The sequence below is a fragment of the Lepidochelys kempii genome, chromosome 1, assembly GCF_965140285.1.
Source record: "Lepidochelys kempii isolate rLepKem1 chromosome 1, rLepKem1.hap1, whole genome shotgun sequence".
Taxonomy (NCBI): Eukaryota; Metazoa; Chordata; order Testudines; family Cheloniidae; genus Lepidochelys; species Lepidochelys kempii.
In genome coordinates, this window is record NC_136380.1 from 156,284,096 (window position 1) to 156,304,725 (window position 20,630).

Sequence of the window (20,630 nt, forward strand, 5' to 3'; positions counted from 1 at the left end):
TGAGTGAAAGGCATTGTGACATGGCACACAGGGTCGCAGTGCCACTGAAGTGTGGTGCCTGCCATTGATTATTGTTGGAGGTGACTTGCCCATCTCAACTGGGCCTGTATCCAGACACCACTAGCATCATTGCACTGGGCCTGAGGCAACCTGCCAGGCTGAGAGTCTGGAGGTAGGAGTGAGTTGAGGGTTCTGGGATACTGCTCCCACTGGCAGCTGGACTAGAGCTCTGGGAGAGGTGGAGTGAGAAGTGGCTCACTGGCTGCACGCAGGTTGGAGTCCCACTGTTATCTCCACAGGGAGGCAGTGACCCCACAGGCCTGGGCCCTTTCTTAAACCCACCCCATCCCATTGTGTTAAACTTTTCATTTCCATGGTAATTTTTTTGGAACGGTGGAGGCCTCAGTTTAAAACTTTGCCCTGCACCCCCAGAAACCTCTGTGTGCCCCTGGATTGTGAGAAGAAGAATAAAAATAGTGAAGCTGAGAGAATAGCACCATGTTTAAGAGAAACTCTGACGTCATTTCTAATAGGAAATAAAGAACCTGGCTTTCTCTCCGCTTGGCAAGAGAATTCTCTCAAACAATTCTGTTTGGGGCCTCCTTTCCATCTGAGTTATAAAGCAAAAACCCTGGTGTCCATTACCTTTGCCCATTTGTAGGCTTGTTCTGTATGGTGTAGCCTGCTGGTTTGAACTGTGCTAACGCATGATTATCCATTCATTCCATATGGTTTTCAGTGTTGCAGGCAAGGTCAGATGTCTTGTTCATAATCAGAGTGAAGAGTGGTGCTGAATTGATTCATGATGCACCTTGCATTCACAGGAAAGTAGACAGTAGTTGGATAGAGCGTTCTGAGATGTTGTATTGTAATTGAATATGGCAGTCCAGAAATGACTATGCCTTTTGATTAATTTCTAGCTGCAATTCAGTGTTGGTTTGGATAAATGTTTTTTCTCTTTACTAGACTTATGAGATAAGTTGTAAGCTTTTAGCCAAGCTATCATGATTTAAATATCCAGAGCATTCTCAGTACGGGACCCTCTACTCTGGAATTTACTCCCTCCGTTCATTTAACAGAGCTCAAAATTGTTGGCTTTCAGTTCACATGTAAAAGACCCAAAATCATTGTTTGTGAAGCACTAAGATACTGAAGTGATTGTTACAGATAAGTCTATAAATATCTGTTCTCCGAGACTTCTTCTGAGATGAGCCAGAAGGCTTGTATGGGGAAGAGTTCTGTTGTCTAATTTTTAGCATGTTTATCTAGATAGTTGTTGTGATGGATGATTTAAAATAATTGTACCTGTGCCTAGAGAGTATTAATGTAAAATATTAATAAAATGAAATGCAAATTGTACTTGAATATGCAAAAAAAAAATCACAAATGTGATCTTAAAAAAAATCCTGAAATATAAAACCAATGATGTTAATATGTTCCTTAAACTTTATACGTATTGTTTACACGGATCTTTATTGAATAACTGCATTTTGCCCATTGTAGAAAAAGTAATTTATTTTTTCTTTCCAGGCTCCTCCATTGCCATCCTCCTCATCTTGACATTTTTCCATGGACATTAAATGAAAACTTTTCTGATATTCAGGAAGTGACCCAGTTCTGCACCACTGATTTTTTTTGTAGCTATCCTGTAAGGCTGCTGGCTTGAAAGCTGTGTCTATGCAACCTTCCAAGTGCGGAGTGTCAACCAACTGGACAGGAGAGAGCACTGCCTCCTATTCCAGAACTCAAAATAAATAAAGCTCATCCAGCTGTACTTCAAAAAAAAATAATAATAATTCCATGTTTTGTATATATCTGACAAAACTGGCAACATTATACAGACTACTGACTTGAAGACCACCTCTTTTGTATTTCTCTGTTTCTGGGCTGATGAATTAGTTTCATCCATTTTTCCCCTTCAGAATTTCCCTTGGAAAAAGTACTAGCTTAGCTGGTCATTTCTTTGTAAGGTAGTTAGAAATTTTAAGTCTTTCTTTGGGCAACATTTTTTTTTAATGTGAAAAGTTAGGTGATATAAATTTTTTACGGCTTTTATGTTTTTCTGTCTTGTTTTGAAACCATGATGGTTACACTTTTGGTTCCTAAAATAAAATTTAAAAAAATTAACAGCCAAGTCACAAAGATAAATGGGTTGCACATAGACTAAGGAATAAACTTCAGATTTGTGATTTTTGTTTCTAATCTTGATGTAAATTTACACTATTTATAAATACATATTTATTGCTTGAAAATATTTGTGAATGGAATGCTGTTATTTTTTCCAGATTACCTGCCATTGAAATTTTAAGGAGTGCTGTAATTTCAAACACTACTCCTATTACATTTTCTATATGTAAATAAAACTGCTTAGCATTGTACAGAAACTTTTATTAAAATTGTTTAATGTTTAAAGTTTTTCTATTGTTTGAGTTTTAAAAAAGATTTTATGTACAGTGCCTAGGTTTTGTTCATTTTTGGACTCTGATTATATATATATTTTATATATACTCGTGTGTGTGTATATATAATATATATAGAATCTGAATATAAATATATGGATAAAAATTTAGAGCCTAAATTTCTCTCATTTTAAGTTTTACAAATATGGTAGATTTGAGATGTCTACTGTAAAGTATTGCTTACAAAAGTATGATTATTTTTAAAGAAATATATGGTATGTATCCTGAAGACATAAAAAAACCCTTAAGACTGGTTTATTATTAAATTGCACTGTTTGCAATAAGAGGCTAATAAATAGTTGCTGCCAAAATGTAGCATTAGAAAACAAGTAGTGGCTAACCTTAAAGGTCACAGAGAAGTAATGGGTTTGATAGGAAGTTTAGAATAATTTTAGAGGTTACATGAGAATGTTAACTATGGGCTTTGGTGGATATGGTATATAGAATTCAACCAAATTGAAATTTGTATCTTCCAATAGTCTCTGTTAACAAACTAAAATAAGACTTTGTCGTCTTGGTGTCAGTTTTGACCCAAAAAGGACATTGTTTTGTGGTGGTCTTTTGTATTTTCACATATTTTGTAATAGAAAATCACTGGTAAATTTTTGAAGCACTAGGTTTATTTAGGGTAACTTTATAATATATGACTGTAACACTGTTTGCAGTTTGAATTAATGATGGCATTTATTTTATTAAGTTGCTCATAATCTTTCTCAGCAGTTCCTTAACGCATTAAAACTAAATTTCAACATTTATAGTTTTCTTAGTGGATTAGAGTTGACTGATGCATAGAATTCTGCATCAAATAACAGAATTTCTCACTGTTTCTAGCGCGTAACCCAGCTGATTGCATTGTTACCTTTCCTGTACTCAGTGTGAGATGTTAGACACAAAGCATGCAGATATATTAATTAGCTAATAATTTGGTAAATATTGAACAGTGACTAAGCAATTGCCTCTTGTTTTTGTAGTTTAAAAAGAAAATAGCCTCCTTTAATCAAGTATCAGTAGAGCTTGGTTAAGTGCTGTTGCTGCAGTTTAACTAGTTATAAATAATTTTCACACCACTTTTTAGCTGTTGTTAGACAAAAGGGTATAGAGATTAAAATGAAGTATAAACTCTCATCCTCCTGCCAGCAAAATTATAAACTAGCTGTTAGGAAGCAAATATTTGCAGTTCTTTAACGCTAAGTCAGGGCTTTTGATAACCAATTCTGCAAATAACTTTTTTAATTATGTATTTTATGCAGACATATTGTAATCTTGAAAAACCATGCTGCAGCTTAAAAGTCACTCCTTTGTGGTAGCTTTAAACCAGAGTCAAAGCAAGAAAACTTACCTCAACTAATGGTAAACAAAAGATGCTCTTATTTCTTAGTGCTAGCAAAGAACATTGCCTATTAGGGAAAGAACTGTTGTGGTGTATTAACCAAAAGGGCTCTGCAGCTTTTTTTGTTTTTTCCTCTCTTGGAAAGGAGAGGATATCACATACTTTCAATAAAGGAATTTTTATTACAGCAATGATGCTGCAGGCGATCAGCAGAGAGAATACTGTGACAGTCTGACTGAAGGCTTTATTGTGGTTTTAAATTGCCATGGAGCTTTAACATTTTACAGTTACAATGTTTATCTTAATTACAGTATTCTGCTGAAATGTGGACAGTTTTTAGATCTATAAGCTGCTGTAATTTAGAATGCTTTGTGTTTCATTTTTATTAAAAAAGCACAAGTTCATATATATATATTATCAGTTGTAGTTATTAGAGATATAACTTTGTGCTGCTTAAAATGTGAGTTACCTGGTGTATGAGAGAGACCGTTATAACCATCACAGAATACCTATGAGCTCTCAACTCATGAAGATAAATGGCTTCTGAGCAGGACTAAAGGGACCAAAAGCAGCCTAATGTCCACAAATCTGTATCCCTTTTCAATCTAACAGTGGCCTTTTGAACTCAACATATGAACCACAGTTCAAGTGAATTCGATTGGCTCACTTACTTATGGCTACAGGTCAGTTTTGATGGCAAAATCAAATGTGTACGAGAATTAATAGGCAGTTCTCCTTCATAAAAATGGCCCACAGATGTAAAACTAATTTTTTTTTTTTTAAACAAAACTAGCAGTGCTCCAGGCCATGAGTTTTGATGCAGGAGTTCTGCCAAGCCCCAGAGCATTTATAAAAGTAATACACTTCTTTTCAGGAATGTCTGAGTACAACCTATACATGACTAATAGATAGGGAAGGAGGAGGTATAGTAAAAGCATTTATAAAACCAATGTGATACACATTGATAGTTAACAGAGTAGTGGCAAAATATGCTGGCTAAAGAGAATTAAATGAGAAACTGCAGTCAATATACGATACAGACCCCAGGATTTGAGGAGAGCAAAATAAGTTCTTGCTCCTGGACCAACTTTGAAGGAGCTTGAAAATCAAAGGCTGTTGTACATTTGAGGAGGAAGAATGGTCTTGTGCTTAAGGTATTGGACTGGGGTGCAGGAAATTTGGTTTCAGTTCTAGCTCTATCATAAACTTCCTATGCTTATCTTCAGGAGGTCACTCAATCTCTCCCTGCTTCAGTCTACGTATGTAAAAAATAGGGGTAATACTTCCTACCTCACAGGTGTGGGGGGAGCTAAATTCAGAAGTGTTTGTGAAGTGCTCAGATGCTGCAGTGTTGTGAGCCATATGAGTAGACATTACTGTCCAGACATATGTTTGGTAACAAATACAGAAAAATGACCAATCAAAAATTTTACATAGGACAATTTCATGAGCCAGAAAACAAAGCATCCTGGATCTACTTTTTACTAATAAGGAGACATATTTTGAAAAGGTAACTAACCTTTTGCCTTATGTTGCCTTATTGCGATGAGTGCGGGCTATTTGAATTCAGCATAATAAGCAATGGGTTCTTGAAATAAAGGTATTGGATTTCAACAAAGCAAACTTCGGGGGTATAATAAACATACTTGCATGGTGCCATGAGAGCAAGTATTAAAATCCATGAGTTGGGGGTGGAGGATAATTCTAAGAGGGCATATTTGAGATGCAAATAGACTACATTTCGGCTGGAAAATTAAAAGATGAACGAATAGGAAGTAGTCAGTGACTTTGAGAAATTGTTCAAAGACAAGTGCATGACTCAGAAAAGGGAGGGAACTGGAAAAGAAAAAAATACAAGCTTACAGGAAAAAGTATAGGCAGCCAAAAAAGCAGAGTAAGTTGAATTAACCCAAAGAAGTGCGAGTGCTTGCTCATGTCGATTCCATTTTAGGTGTGGGCATGCCCACATGCACAGTCGTCAGAGATTTTTGCCTTAGCTGTGTCCATAGGGATGGCTGTGGCGCCCCCTTGAGTGCCGCGCTCATGTGCTGGTATATTAGGCACCGCCAGCACTACACCCTCTCAGTTCCTTCTTACCACCTGTGACAGTTGATCAGAGCGCCTCATCTTGCATTGCAAGAACATTAGGCATTCTTTACAACCCATTGTCTATCTTCTTTGTATATTGTTCATAGGTACTTTAGTTAACCATTAAGTTAAGTATTAGGTTAGTTTAGTAGTTAAAGTCCCAGCTGGGACTCCTCTGCCCAGGAGCAGGGCATGCCCCGTTCCCCCGGCTTCAAACCATGCTCTTCATTCAACAGGCCAATGCCTGTTAGTGATCCCCATGACAACGGTTTGAAGTGCTTGGGGGAGTCCCATAGAAAGGACAAGTGGCAGAATCTCCTGACGGCTTGGCTGCTGCATGGTTAAATGCAGAGGAGCAGGCATGCTCGGCTGGTGTCCAGTGGGTTCTGTTGGGCAGCAGAAAGCCCTCCACCAGAGCAATCTACCTGGCCAAATAGAAGTAGTTAACTTGTTGGACCTCGAATAAAGGCATTTGGCCTGAGCAGGCCTCACTGCAGTTAATCATGGACTACCTTCTGCATCTTAAGCTCCAAGACATGTCCATTTTATCTAATATGGTCCACTTGGCTGCTGTCTCGGCCTTCCATCCGCCGCTTGAGGGTAGGTCGGTTTTCACCCAGGATGTGACTGCCAGGTTCTTCAGGGGCCTCAAGCACCTCTATGTGCCTGTCAGAGACCCTGTCCCTCTGGGGGACCTGAATCTTGTGTTGTCACGGCTCACGGGACCCCCCACGAGCCTCTGACTTCCTGCTCTCTCCTCCTTTCCTGGAAGGTTGCATTCTTTGTTGCAATAACATCTTCCCACAGGGTCTCTGAGATGAGGGGGCTTACCTTGGAACCACCCTACGTGGTCTTTTACAAAGACAAGGCCTACCTGTGGGCACACCGGCTTTCCAGCCCAATGTGATCTCTCGGTTTCGTATAGGCCAGGACATTTACTTACCTGTCTTTTTCCCAAAGCCGCATAATTCGGAGGAGGAGCATAGATTGCATTCCCTAGATGTCAGGAGGGCACGAGACTTCTATATTGAAAGGACCAAGCCATTCTGCAAATTGACACAATTCTTCATCAGGGTGGCTGACAGGATAAAAGGTCATCCAGTGTCTGCTCAAAGAATTTCTGCTTGGATCACTGCCTGCATTCACTGCTGCTGCAATCAGTCAAAGGTTCCCCCTCCAGCGATCGTAACTGACCATTCAACCAGGGTGTAAGCCTCTTCTGCAGTTTTCCTAGCCCAAGTGCCTATCCAGAACATCTGTAGGCAGCTACCTGGTCATCCATCCACACGTTCACATCACCTTACCCAGCAGGCCTGGGATGATGCTGGCTTCTGAAGAGCAGTGCTGCAAGCCTCAAGACCATGAATTCTGAGCCCACCTCTGAGGATACTGCTTGTGAGTCAGCTAGAATGGAACTGACATGAGCACGCACTTGAAGAAGAAAAAACAGTTCCCTACCTTTTTGTAACTGTTGTTCTTCGAGATGTGTTGCTCATGTCCATTCCATTTCCTGCCCTCCTGCCCCTCTGAGTTGCCAGCAAAAAGGAACTAGGAGCGCATAGGGCCTGCTGCGCCTAATATACCACCACATGAGCGCAGCACTCAAGGGGGCGCCAGAGCCATCCCTACGGACACCACTAAGGCAAAATCTCCAGTGACTGTGCACATGGGCACGCGCACACCTAGAATGGACTAGACATGAGCAACTCATCTAGAAGAACAACAGTTACGAAAAGGTAGGTAACCGATTTTTGGTTTTTTACAAATACATTGAGGCAATTAAGTAAGAATACTAAAAAGGTAGATAAATTAAGCAGGTGTAGATAATTTTCATCCCATGGTCCTCAAGTAAGTAGATAATGAATGTATGAAACCATTAATTATTTCTGAAAAATCAAAATGTGGATGGTACCAACAAAGGCAATTAGTACCAGTTTTTTAACAGAGAAAAAAACATGCTTCTGGCAATTGCCATAAATAGAGCCCTGCACAGATACAAAAATTTGGCTCTTCATCCAATCCACATTCGTGGTAAATTGTATCCAACCCACAATCCACAGTCCACCTTTTATATGGATCCATACCAGCATCCTCTAGAGCAGCGGTTTTCAACATCAGTGGACCGCTGGGGGCCTGGGAGCTGGTTTCAGGAAGTCCACAGCCCCATGGGGCAGAACACTAATGCCCCAAGCCCTATGAGGAGCTAAAGCTTGGATCCCAGTGCCTGCCGTGGGGCTAAAGCCCTGAGCCCTGGTGCCTCCCATGGGGCTGAAGCCCAGAGTACCATGGTGGGGTGGGGAGTGCTGGGGCTCCAGGCTTCAGCCTTGCAGTGGCTCCAGAATCCAGGCTTCAGCTCCGCAGGCGGACCCCCACCCTCTAAATATCCATGGCTCTAGAGCTTTGCATGGATTAAAAAAAATGTGGATTCTCATCTGATCCACAAAGATGGGAAACAAAGAACTGCATCCACAGATATAAAATGGATATCCATGGATTTGCAGGGCTCTAACCACTAGGTAAGTGCAATTTCAGTCCTTAATATCAGGTTTTTTTTGGGGGGGGGGTTGTTTTTGTTTTTTAATTAAGTGTAAAAATCTATTAACATAGCTCTTAATGGAACCTTTACAGTTATAACAGTATGGTTTTGTAAAGAATATATCATATAAGACCATCTATTTTTTTTAATAGAACTAAGTGATCGGGACACAAAGGGGATTGTGTAAGTGTAATATTTCTGTACTTTAATAGATTATTTGATACTATGCTGGAATGACTTAGCTGGAAGCTCGTCATTTTGCTGATGATATACAGGTCCTCTGTTCTTGGGTGCCCCATCCACTGGCTCCCTCCTGACCACCCATTTGCTGCCTGCAACTCCACTGGCACTTCCAATGGTTGTCAGTATAGTGTCTGACTACGAAGGGGCTGAATCGAGGAAGCTCAGATTTTTCTTCAACTAGTGTCCCTATGGTTGCTTCACTGTAGGTGTGTCTGGTCTGGTCGGAGAGATTCAGTAGCAGTGTCCACTGGGCCCGCACGTGTGCTGTCTCTCCCCATGTTGCGCCACAAGGCTGGCCAGTGTGCACAGGATAACCATCCTCAGTTCCTTCTCAATTGCTTCTGACTAGTGAAGGAGCTTTAGCGGTCTGTTTACAGATCATTAACTCTTTTACAATTGCTCATTTTTAGCTTCCTATGAAGCCTCTTTGTTTCTTTTCCTAGATCTACTGTTTGGCCATTGCCTAAAAAAAAAAAAAAAGAAAAGAAAAGAAAAAGGACTTTGTTCTTTTGTAAACCTTCAGTAGTGTGGTACCCCTCTGGATAAGGGTACGCCTGGCTCTCCGGGCTTCAAGAAGTGCCGCACTTACAGTGAGATGATCCCAGTCAAGGACCAGCACTCCCAGTACATCCTCTGCCTCGGCAAGGGCCACATCCCACAAAAGTATTCCCTCTGCTAGCAGCTCTGGCCAAGATCAGACAAGGACAGGGAGCTTCGCTGAAAAATTATCTTTATGGAGGCAGATCTCTGACCCCAGCCTTCCATCAGGCATGTGTCTTCCGCTCAACCTTCGACTTCAAAGGATAGTAGGTTGAAGAAATGGATTGGGGACTCCTCTCACAAATCAAAAAAGAGAAAGGGAAGTCCCCTCAGCAAGCCTAAGGATAGCTGAAAGTGATTGCCATCTTGCTTGGTATCCTCGGCACCGAGACCACAGTCTGGCACCCATGCTTCATGGTGACAGTCGGTATCCAGTACCGCTGGGAGCCCACAGACCCTTTGGGCATGGGCACCATATCTTTGGTACTGAGACAGAGGGCAAACGTCCAAGGAAGTTGCTCCCAGTATGCTAGTTGATGTCAATACTGCCAGCGACAATAGCCCGCTCAGCACCAGAGAGACCAGTACAACCACGGTCTCCATCTCCCCCTGGCACTGACACGGGGACGATTGGTACCAGCAGAATTCCACCAGGCTGGTAACCCGGGCATGATGGAGGCACCCAACTCTCCACCCCTCAGTACCAATCTCATGGTGTATCCCCACAATAATGCCATGCTCTTCCATTGTCGAGTGAGGGGTTGGATAGTGAGCCTGAGGAGGGTTCACAGTACTCTTCCCAAGCTCCATATAGGACCCACTCTCAACAGGGTCTGGGAATGTACCCACAGATGGCCCCACCACCATCTTGGTACGGCCACCCATGGACACCTCTGCCACGTCCTGCACTACCACAATGGCCATACTAGGGCCCTTGGGTGGCACACCAACAGCCTGCCTCACAAGCTTCAAGCATTGCCCGACAACCCTGCAGGCACGCTCTTTCACAGCATCTAGGGCCTCAGAGCCTCAGGAAATGGAGGAGCAAGAAGATGACACAGAGGAGGTGGTAATGCCTGAAGCCATATCCTCTTCCCTGGAAAAAGTGGTCATGCCTTCACCACCATCCATGGCAGACGACTTCTGTCTGTTCCAGGAGCTGGCAAAAAGAGTAGCAGATGCCCTCTGCGTATCACTAGAGGAGGTCAGAGAGGCACTCCACCAGCTCATTGATATCTTCCACTCTTCATCTTCCTCGAAGCTCACCCTCTCAATCAACAAAGCCGTCTAAAATGGTGTGGCAAACCCTGGCATTGGTAGCCCTTATGTGCAAGTATGCAAACAAGAAATGTTATATCCCCACAAAGGAATCAGATTTCCTTTTCTTCTACCCGTCACCCAGTTCCATCAAGGTGGATGCTGTAAACTCTTGTGACCAACACATCATTCCAGAACAGCACCCTACAACAGGGACTAGAATAACCTTGATCTCTTTGGCAGGAAGGCATATTCCTTGGCCACTTTGTAATTTCTTATTGCTAATTACCAGGCGCTCATGGAAAAATACAATTACATGAATTACAATAAATTGAATGACTTTATTGATAAGCTGCTTGAAGATCATCAGAAATCCTTCAAGGCCATCATTCAGGAACTTGTGGCAAAAACATAGCTGCAGTTGACTCTCAACACCACCGATACAGCAGCTAGATCCATCTCAACAGCTGTCATGATGAGACTGGCATCATGGCTGCACTGGTTAGGATTCCGAAAGGAGGTGCAGACCACAGTGGGGAACCTCCCCTCTCCTTCAAAGGTGTGGAACTCTTCGCTAAGGAAACCGACACATTCCGTCACACCTTGAAGGATTCCAGGGCCACCTTCAGGTCTCTGGGAATCTACACATGAGGGCAAAAGAGATGTTTTAACCCCCCGTCCCAACACAGACCTTATTCATCTCAATTCCCATCACGGTGCCATTATGAACCACAATGAAAAAAGGGAAAATTCCCAAAATGTAAGCTGTCTGGTCCACAGTCTTTGACCCAGCCACCTGCCGCTAAGCACCACTTTTGATGTGCAGGTCGAGGTGCTGCAAGACCACTCCCCATTACTGTCTATGACCATGCACCCATTTGGCAGCATTCCACGGTGCCTAGTAACACAACATTGGACAAATAGGTCCTAGAGATTGTCCGATCCGGATACTCCATCCACTTCATCTCTCTACTCCCTCCACAACACCCTTCCCCATCACTCTTCAGGGACCCTTCTATGAAAGTCTACTATGACACAGGATAGATCAACTCTTCCAGTTAGGTGCTATAAAACCAGTTCCTCAACATCTATGAGGCAACAGGTACTACTCTTGTTACTTCCTAATACCCAAAAGGAAGGGAGGTTGGAGACCCATACTGGATCTCAGAGCTCTCAACAAATTTTCTCAAAGCTCATAAGTTATCGACGATCATTCCATCACTGGAATAAGGAGACTGTTTTTTGGCCCTCAACCTGCAGGACTCCTACTTTCATATTTCAGTACTACCAGCTCACAGATGATTTCTCTGATTCGCTATGGGACATGACCATTACCAGTACTGAGTTCTCCCATTCTGACTTTCATCAGCACAGAGAGTATTTTCCAAAGTTCTCGCAGTGGTAGCCGCTTATCTGTGCTTACAAGGGATAATGATCTACCCTTAACTGGATGATTGTCTCCACAGAGCCTGATTGCTCCAAGAGGCTCACTGAGCCTTCGCCACCACAAAACACTTGTTTACAGAACTGGGCTTTTTCAGATTAACACCCAGAAGTCGACCCTCACGCCAGTGCGGCACCTGGAATTAATAGGGGCTAACCTGGATGCTCTACAGATCAAAGCTTTCTTACCTCAATACAGGTTCCTGTCCCTGGTCTCACTCATAGAAATGGCTCAGTGCAGTCCTCAAGTACCAGCCAGACTTTGTCTCCAACTGTTGGGGCATATGGCGATGAACACAGCTGTGATACTGCATGCCAGACTCCACATGCAATTCCTCCAACTATGGTTCAGTTCAGTTTACAGATCAAACAGAGACAGTCTTGGCAAACCCCTGTCACTACCTGCTAGGATCACAAACTCCTTGGGCTGGTGGAAGAACCCAGCCAATGTATGCAAAGGGATCCCCTTCTCACAGATGTCACCATCTTCACTTTTTACAACTGATGCATCACTCAGAAAATGGGTGCGCATTTAAATGGCCTCACAATGGAATGCAAATGGTCACCTGCGGAGATATCTCTACATATCAATGTCCTCGAACTGAGAGCAATCAGGAATGCGTGCTCCCTTTTCCTCCCACTGATATGTGATCCTGCTAAGATCCTAACAGACAACATAACCTGCATGTACCACATCAACCACCAGGGACAGGCCAGGTCACACTCCCTATACACAGAAGCAATGAGACTATGGAACTGGTGCATCTCTCACAATGTCATCTTGTCCATGGCTTACCTCCTGGGCATGCAGAACTCAATAGGAGACAACCTCAGTCGCAAATTCATGTACGATCACCAGTTAGAGATACACCCTTCACTACTCCGCAACTTGTTCACATGATGGGGAACACTATCCACAGACCTGTTTGCCACTTAGCGTGGACAATTCTTGTCCTGGTATTGCTCCAGGTTAGGGATGGGACAGCACACTTTGGGTGCTGCTTTTCTTCTCCTCTGGGACTCGGATCTTCTTTATGTCTTTCCCCCCATTTCCTCTACTGTTGAAGGTCCTGCAAAAAGTAAAAAGGGATGGAGTTCATGTCATTCTGATTGCTCCTATCTGGCTGAGGTACTCCAGACCTGGTACCCTTACCTGACACAGCTTGCAACACGCCCGCTGATCACCCTTCCGACCATTCTGCACTTCCAGGACAAAGGGCATACCGTATATCCCAACTTGGGGATTCTCTGCCTCAAAACATGGCTCCTGCATGGTTCCAGCACCTAGAAATTTCATGCTCAAAGGAAGTACGAGAGGTTCTATTACACAGTGTAAAATTCTCCACATGATATACTTACCTGCAGAAATGGTCCAGGTTTCAAATTTGGTGTGTCCCAACAAGTCTCTCCAATGTCAGCAACTCTTCCACATATTCTGGAATATGCTCTGACTCTTTTAAAAAATAATAATAATAATAATCAGGATTATCCCTAAGCTCTCTTAGGGTCCATCTCACAACCATGGTTACTACAAGGTGAGTAATTTCTTCTTCTTTGAGTAGTGGCCCTATGGGTGCTCCAATTTAGGTGACCCCCAAGCAGTACTCCTTTTGGAAGGCTGGGACTTCAGAGTGAGGTCAGTTACAGGTAACAGTACTGTGAAGCCGAAATGGGTATTGGAGGCGGAGTCCCCGTTGACTGTATAGTGTTCTGCAAAGGTGTGGACTGATGCCCATGTGTCCTCTCTGCAGATCTCCAAGATGGGGACATCCTTGAAGACCGCAACAGATGAGGAGATCAATCTTGTGGAATGTATATGGCAGGAGTGGCCAAACTTACTGACCCTCCAAGCCGCAGAAGTTCAAGAGCCGCAAGACATGCACAACTACGCCTGCCGGTGTGCAGGACTTCTGCCCTGACACCCACCCATGGGGCTAAAGTCCTCAGACCTCCCTCCCTGTGGAACAGAAGCCCCTAGTCCCACCACAGGGCAGAAGCCCGGAGCTCCCCGCAGCCCAGTTTTGTAGGCGGAGAATGGGGGAGTCCTTTGGGGGGCTCCAGGAACTGCACTTTAACTGTAAAAGAACCACATGCAGCTCATGAGCCACAGTTTGGCCATGCCTGGTATAGGGATCGAATCAGAGGGTCATGTTACATATTTGGTAGCACTATTTGATGCAGTTCGAGACCCATTTAGAGATTCTTTGGGCTGATATCGCTGAGCCCTTGGATTTTTCCGCCACAAAGAAAAAACATCTAGGGGACTTCCTGAAGGCCTTTGTCCTATGGAAATAGAATGCTAGGGCTCTCCTAACATCTCAGGTATAGCCTCCCTAGTGTCTTGGTGAGACTTAGGTTAGAAGATTGGAAGGTGGATTGACTGATTCATATGAAAAGGGGAGGTTACTTTAGGGATGAATTTTGGATGTGGATTGAGTGAAACTTTGTCTGGAAAGAATACTGTGTAGGGGGATGCACCATCAAAGCTGCTATTTCCCCTATTCGTCTAGCTGAAATAATTGCTATCAGAAAGGCCATTTTCATTTTATATGTACATTAGTGAACAGGGGGCCATGGGTTCAAAGGGACGCCTAGTCAGCCCTTTCAGTACCAGATTTAGTTCCTACAAGGGGATAGGGAGTCAAGGTTGAAGGAAGAGATTTATTATACTCTTAAGGAACCTTTTAATGGTTGGGTGCAATACCAAATACCCCTTTATGGGTTGGTTAAAAACTGATAGTTCTTCAAAACATGTTCCCCTATGGGTTCTACACAACCCACCCTCCTCCCATCTACTTCAGCATTCTCATTATGACTCTGTGGTAGAGAAGGAACTGAGAACGGTTAGCCCATGTGTGCTGGCTACCTCATGGTGCAGCACGAGGAGAGACAGCTCATGTGCAGGCCCAACAGACACTGCTTCCAAAATTCTCCAATCAGCAGCGCAGGGACGCAGATACACCTACAGTGGAGCATCAATAGGGAGACAGATCTCAAATAACTATCGTTGCTGCACAAGGTGAGTAACAACTTAGGTTCTAGCTTAGTTTCCAGCACAAGACTGGCTGATAGGCAGCCCAGCAGCCTGTGGGATGTTTTTTGAACATCTTGGTTCATCTCCGTCTGCTCAGTCTGATGGTCTTAGACAATGCAAATTGGGAGCTTGGATATAAGGTGACTACATTTTTAAAGGAAAAGAAAAGACATTTCAGTAATTCTGTTTGTTCGCTCATTGAGTATCTAGTTGTTAAAAGGATGAAGAAAACGTTCAAACAGAATGAGGGCACATCTACACCACAAAATTAAGTCAAACTAAGTTATATCAACATACAGTTGCCGCAGTAATTAAATTGCTTGTCGGCGGTGCATGTCCTTACTAGCAGCGCTTGCATCGATGCAGAGAGCAGTGCACCGCGGATGGCTGTCCCAGTGTGCAACTTGCCACCATCTAGAACAGGGTATTTTGGGGAGAGTTTGCAAAGCCTCATGGGGGCAAACGAGTCATGCATGGGTGACTGGGATCATGGTTTGAACATCCTGTGATGCACTTTGCACCATCCCATAATATTATCTGTGTCCCATTATTTGTGCCTCTTTTCAAAAGCCCCACAAACCTGTGTGTCTGCCATCTCTGTGAAAAGCATGGGTCCTGCACTGCTCTTCAGTATTGTGCCGACCATTACAAACACAGCACGCCTGGTCCTTCAGTATTTTCACAGCCGCCAGAGGAACCACGAAGGGTATGATGATGCCTTTCAGGCTACCTTGCTGACAAACTTAGAAACAATTCAAGGTGGTTGTTGAGATTCATGGAGCAGCTGCAGACAGTGGAGCACTCATTCAGGGTCTGAGAAACAAGCACTGAGTGGTGGGATCGCATTGTTATGCAGGTTTGGGATAGAAAGCAGCGGCTGCAGAACTTTGGGATGTGCAAGGCCACGTTCACAGAACTGTGTGCGAAGCTCGTTCCAGCCCTCCACCTCAGCAACACCAAGATAAGATCTGCACTGACAGTGGATAAGTGAGTGGCAATCGCTGTGTGGAAGCTAGCCATGCCAGATTGCTACTGATCAGTCAGGAATCAATTTGGAGCTGGGAAATCAGTTGTGGGGGTTGCTGTGATGCGAGTGTCCAGGGCCATTATCACATCCCGCTACAAAGGACTGTGACTCTTGGCAATGTGCAGGACTTTCTGAATGGTTTTGCGGTAATGGGGTTTCTGAGCTGAGGTGGGGCAATGGATAGCGCACACCCTCCCTGTTTTTGCACCCGACCACCTTGCCATGGAGTACATCAACAGAAAGAATTACTTTCCTATAGTATTGCAAGTGATGGTGGATCAACAGGGACGTTTTACCAACATCAATGTGGGCTGGTCAGGAAAGGTGCATGATGCATGCATCTTTAAAAACACAGACCTGTTCAGAAAGATGCAAGCAGGGACTTTCCGGACCGGCAGATTACTATTGGGGATGTTGAAATGCCAGTAGTGATCCTGGGAGACCCAGCCTAGCCCTTACTCCTGTGGCTTATGAAGCCGTACACTGGCCACCTCGGCAGCAGCAGCAAGGAGCACTTCAACTATAGGCTCAGCAGGTGCAGAATAACTGTTGAATCTGCCTTTCAGAATTCGAAAGGGCTCTGGCCCCGTCTACTCTTGAGATTTAGACTTCAGTGGAAAAAAATATCCCCATGGTTATAGTTGCCTGCTGAGTGCTTCATGATATATGTGAAGCAAAAGGGGGGGGAAGTTTCCACAAAAATGGATCATGGAGGTAGAATGCCTGGCTGCTGATTTTGAGTAGCCAGTTACCAGGGATATAAGAAGAGCTCAACAGGGAGCTATATGGCTCAGAGAGGCTTTGAAAGACCATTTCAGTAGTGAGCCACAGTAACGTGTGGTGGTGTAGTGTGCTCTGCTTGGCATTGTTTTGTAGCACCCCGGTATGAACCTTTTAATGAGTGCTGTGTGTGTGGTAATATAACATTACCAATGAACCTATTACTATTATTTTTGAATGATGTCAGCCCCAGCCACCATATGTTGTGAACTAATAAAGATGAATTAAGTTTCCATAAACAGACTTATTCCAAACACATGCAAACAAACATAACTGGAACTGAATGAAACTGTATAAATACAGGGTTGGGGGGGAACTTTGAAGAGGAAAGAACAGTCATTCTCATTACAAAAACACATACACCAACCGTGTGTCTCTCAGGTCAGTGTATGTGTGCCCGTGACTGTGTGTACTTGCCCTTGGGGTGGAGGGCAGGGGTACTGCAGCGGCCATGGAACATATGTGGATTGGGGGGGGCGTCATGTAGGGAGGTCCCTGCATGTAGTTCGTGATGGGCTGCAGCGAGAGGTGAGCATGGGTGACTTGGAACTGAAGATCTAGAAGAGTCTCCAGCATGTCCATCTGGTGCATGAGAAGCACTATTGTGTCCTGCTGTGCGTCTGTTCTTTTTGCTGGGCATTTCTCCACTCTGTATTCTCTCTTTCCATTCTTTCCAAAAGGATGCTCCTCCCAGCCCTTTGCTTGGTATCCACAGCACCAGAGGCTTACAGGATCTCTTGGAACATGCCATCTGGCATCCTCTTTCTTCTCCTTATCTGGCTGAGCCACTCCGCTGGTGTGGATGGAGGCACCCTCAAGGCCACATTTCCAGCCACAATGCACAGAGGTACTATTGTGTTTTCACTCCCCTGGATCCACATAAGTTACAAGCGCTACATTCTTTCTTCCCCGGGGGATTCATAGAGCATGGCAGCAGTCCTAGCCATGGTGAGTACAGCCTTGGGCGGAAGGGGGTGATTTGGGACAATAAGGGAGGGGAGCACATGGGCATCAATATATGAGGATAAGGCAACTGAAGTGAATACTTGCACCATTTTTGACAAGCAGCGGTGATTTTAGCTGATAACTCTCAAGAGTAATGGAGGGTGAAAGGGAACAGCTCCTGCATGTGTCTGGCTGCAGACCAGGTCGATATGTTGCTAGTCTGTGCACTGCAGTGGTGCCTGCTGAAGTAATTGCTGACTGGCGTGGGAAAACGTCCTATCACAATGGAAGAAATAAGGCAGCCCTCCCCAGAAATCTTTGATAGTATTGCAGGCTACCTCCAGGAAATTTTCCTTGAGATGTGTATGGAGTAGTCACTGGATATCTCGGTGCACGTAAACTGTTCCGCAGGGCCCCCTCTGACTAGGGTACAGAGGAATGAGAAGCAGATAGCAACTCTACCTCTACTGGTTATTCCACTACCTCTTCTAGCCTGATTAAAAAATTATAAATGAACGGTGTATGTGTGCCTGTGATTGTATACTCTCCCTTGGGGTGGACTGGTAATGGTACTGCAATATCAAAGCAAACTGCATACGTACCCAGAGGTTTCTTCCCCTGCATTGGGCTCGCTGGTGCTGGACTGTTGGGAGTGACTCAACTGCTCCAGCATCAGAAAGAGTCCTGGCTCGCCATGCCACTGGATCCCCTGATTGACTGTCCGCCATACTTCTCCTCTTCTTCATCCAAAACCACCTCCTCACTGTGCATTGCAGGGGCCTGTGACTCCATCTCTCCCAAAGTAGCCACAAGGCTCTTGGCTGTGGTGGTGGTCTCCCCCATGCTAGGATGGCATGTAGCTCCTTGTAGAAGCAGCATGTTTGCGCCTCCACACCAGAATGATTTTTTGCTTCCCTAGTGTTCTGGTATGCCTGCCGCAGCTCCTTGATTTTCATGTGGCACTGCTGAGTGTCCCTGTTACATCCCTTTTCCCCTGTACCCCAAGCGATCTGCTTGTGTATGTCGACCTTTCTGTGGCTGTCCCTGCTCAGCCTCTTCTTCCCGCAGACCCAGGAGATCCACCACCTCCTGTGTAATCCATGCAGGAGCACATTTGCTATGCAGAGCTGGCATGATCAGCTGGGCAGTTACTCTGTGAGCTTTCCATGCCTACCAAACAGGAAATTGAATTTCAAAAATTTGCAGGGCTTTAAAAGGAAAGGGGCTGCTAGGTAGTGGTGGTCAAAATGATGACCAGAGCGGCCACAATGAGGCATTGGGGGACACCTCCTGGCAGGACCATCCCTAGAGGGGTGCGGATCCCGGAACAACCCCCCTCTATGCCCCAGGCCCTGCCCCCACTTCACCCCCTTTCCCCAAGCCCCCACCCCTGCCCTGCCTTTTCCTACCCCCTCCCCCCCCCCATTCCACCCCAAGCCTCTGTCCCACCTCTTTCCAGCTTCCGCCTTCTCCCCCGAGCAATGCCGAGAGCCGGCAGGGCAGAGCAGGGTGGGCTGGCGCCAGGCCCCCCACTAACCTTCCAGGCCATCCTGGACCCTGTATCTCCCTGAAGCACAGGGCCCGCCAAAGTGTGGGGCCCAGGGTGGTTGCCTCCGTCCGTCCTATGGACGGGATGGCTCTGGAGGCCACTAAAGTCAATGTAACTAATGCAGTGCCTACACTGACGCTGCGTCAACCTAAATACATCAACCTAAGCACTATGGCGCTCTCAGAGGTGGAGTTCTTAAGTTGGCGTAGCGGGCAAGTTATATCGGTGGGAGTGACGTTTTAGCGTAGACACTTACAGAGTTAGGTCAACATAAGATGCTTTGTGTCGACCCATATCTCTAGTGTAGACCAGGACTGAGTGTAACTTAAGAGACTTTTCTCCCTTTACATAATTTAGTGTTTCACAAATGTTTGAAAGCAGTGCTCTTTCAGGAAAATGAAACAAATTGTGCCCCTCTGCAACTGTGCCATGTGCTGTTAAATACTTAAACATTTCAATTTATACATCTTCCATAACCCACCACCAGCTAGTCCTTCCCACCCCCATTTGGGGAAATTCTGATTTAGATTTTCATATTTTCTTTCCTTTCTTACAGTCTTTGATAAGCAGGGAAATACTTTAAATGTTAATATGAACTATCATCATGGGCATCTGATTTAGTACCCCTTGAAATGAATGGGACAATTCACACCTTGCAGCTATTGTTTCAGGGTCTTGCAAACTTGGGCATTTTCATTTGCTTTTTCTTAGTATTATAGGGTTTCCATTATTTTTTTCTTCCCTGTTCAAAAAGAGAAAAAAAAATAAAAAATTTTACTTCACCTTTCCCTCACACAAACACTGGAATTGCCCCCAACACAGGGCAGGGCATGTACGGCTCCCCCATGTTTAAGAAATGCCTCTCCTGCAGCGAGGCCATACCAGTAACAGACGGACATTCCTGCTGCGTATGTTGCCTCAGAGAGGCCCACATTTCACAAGCCAGATACTCCCTCCTTCTCCCCCCCCCCCCCAAAAAAAAGGGAACTAAAACTGAAACTACTCCTTATGGAGGGAACTTTTCAGCCTACGACTGACCCAGTTCACAAGTCTTCTCAGCAATGCTAGTTATTTCCACAGCCTTCTACCTCTAAAGAGCATCAAATGAGGAAAAAAGCCTTCGGATTCCCCATGCAAAAACCTCCAAAAAGAGCCCTCACAGTGAGACCCGAACCAGCCAGAGGAGATCCCCGGCACATTGTCTTTTCAGTACCAACAGCTCACTTTCTTCCACTGATCAGAAATATGCACTTGAAAATTATAACAGACAACATAGCATTCAAGTATTACATAAATAGTCAAGGGGGAGCCAGATCATCCTGCCTGTACACAGAAGAGCTAAAGCTATGGAATTGGTGCATTCGCCACCATGTCTTAATATCAGCTTCCTGACTACTGG

General features: G+C 44.6%; 1 protein-coding gene across 9 annotated transcripts in view; it reads left to right on the plus strand.

Annotated features, from left to right (window-relative positions):
* The window catches only part of KDM6A (lysine demethylase 6A), a 279,893-nt gene extending 271,918 nt beyond the window's left edge, over positions 1 to 7,975 (plus strand). For all 9 annotated transcript variants that reach the window (XM_073358944.2, XM_073358964.2, XM_073358955.2 and 6 more), the window contains one exon: positions 1,531 to 7,975. In XM_073358944.2, coding sequence (XP_073215045.1) covers positions 1,531 to 1,560 — 30 coding nt within the window. In that variant the 3' untranslated portion in view covers positions 1,561 to 7,975. The remainder of the gene's footprint in view (positions 1 to 1,530) is intronic.
* The last annotated feature ends 12,655 nt before the right edge of the window (positions 7,976 to 20,630 follow it).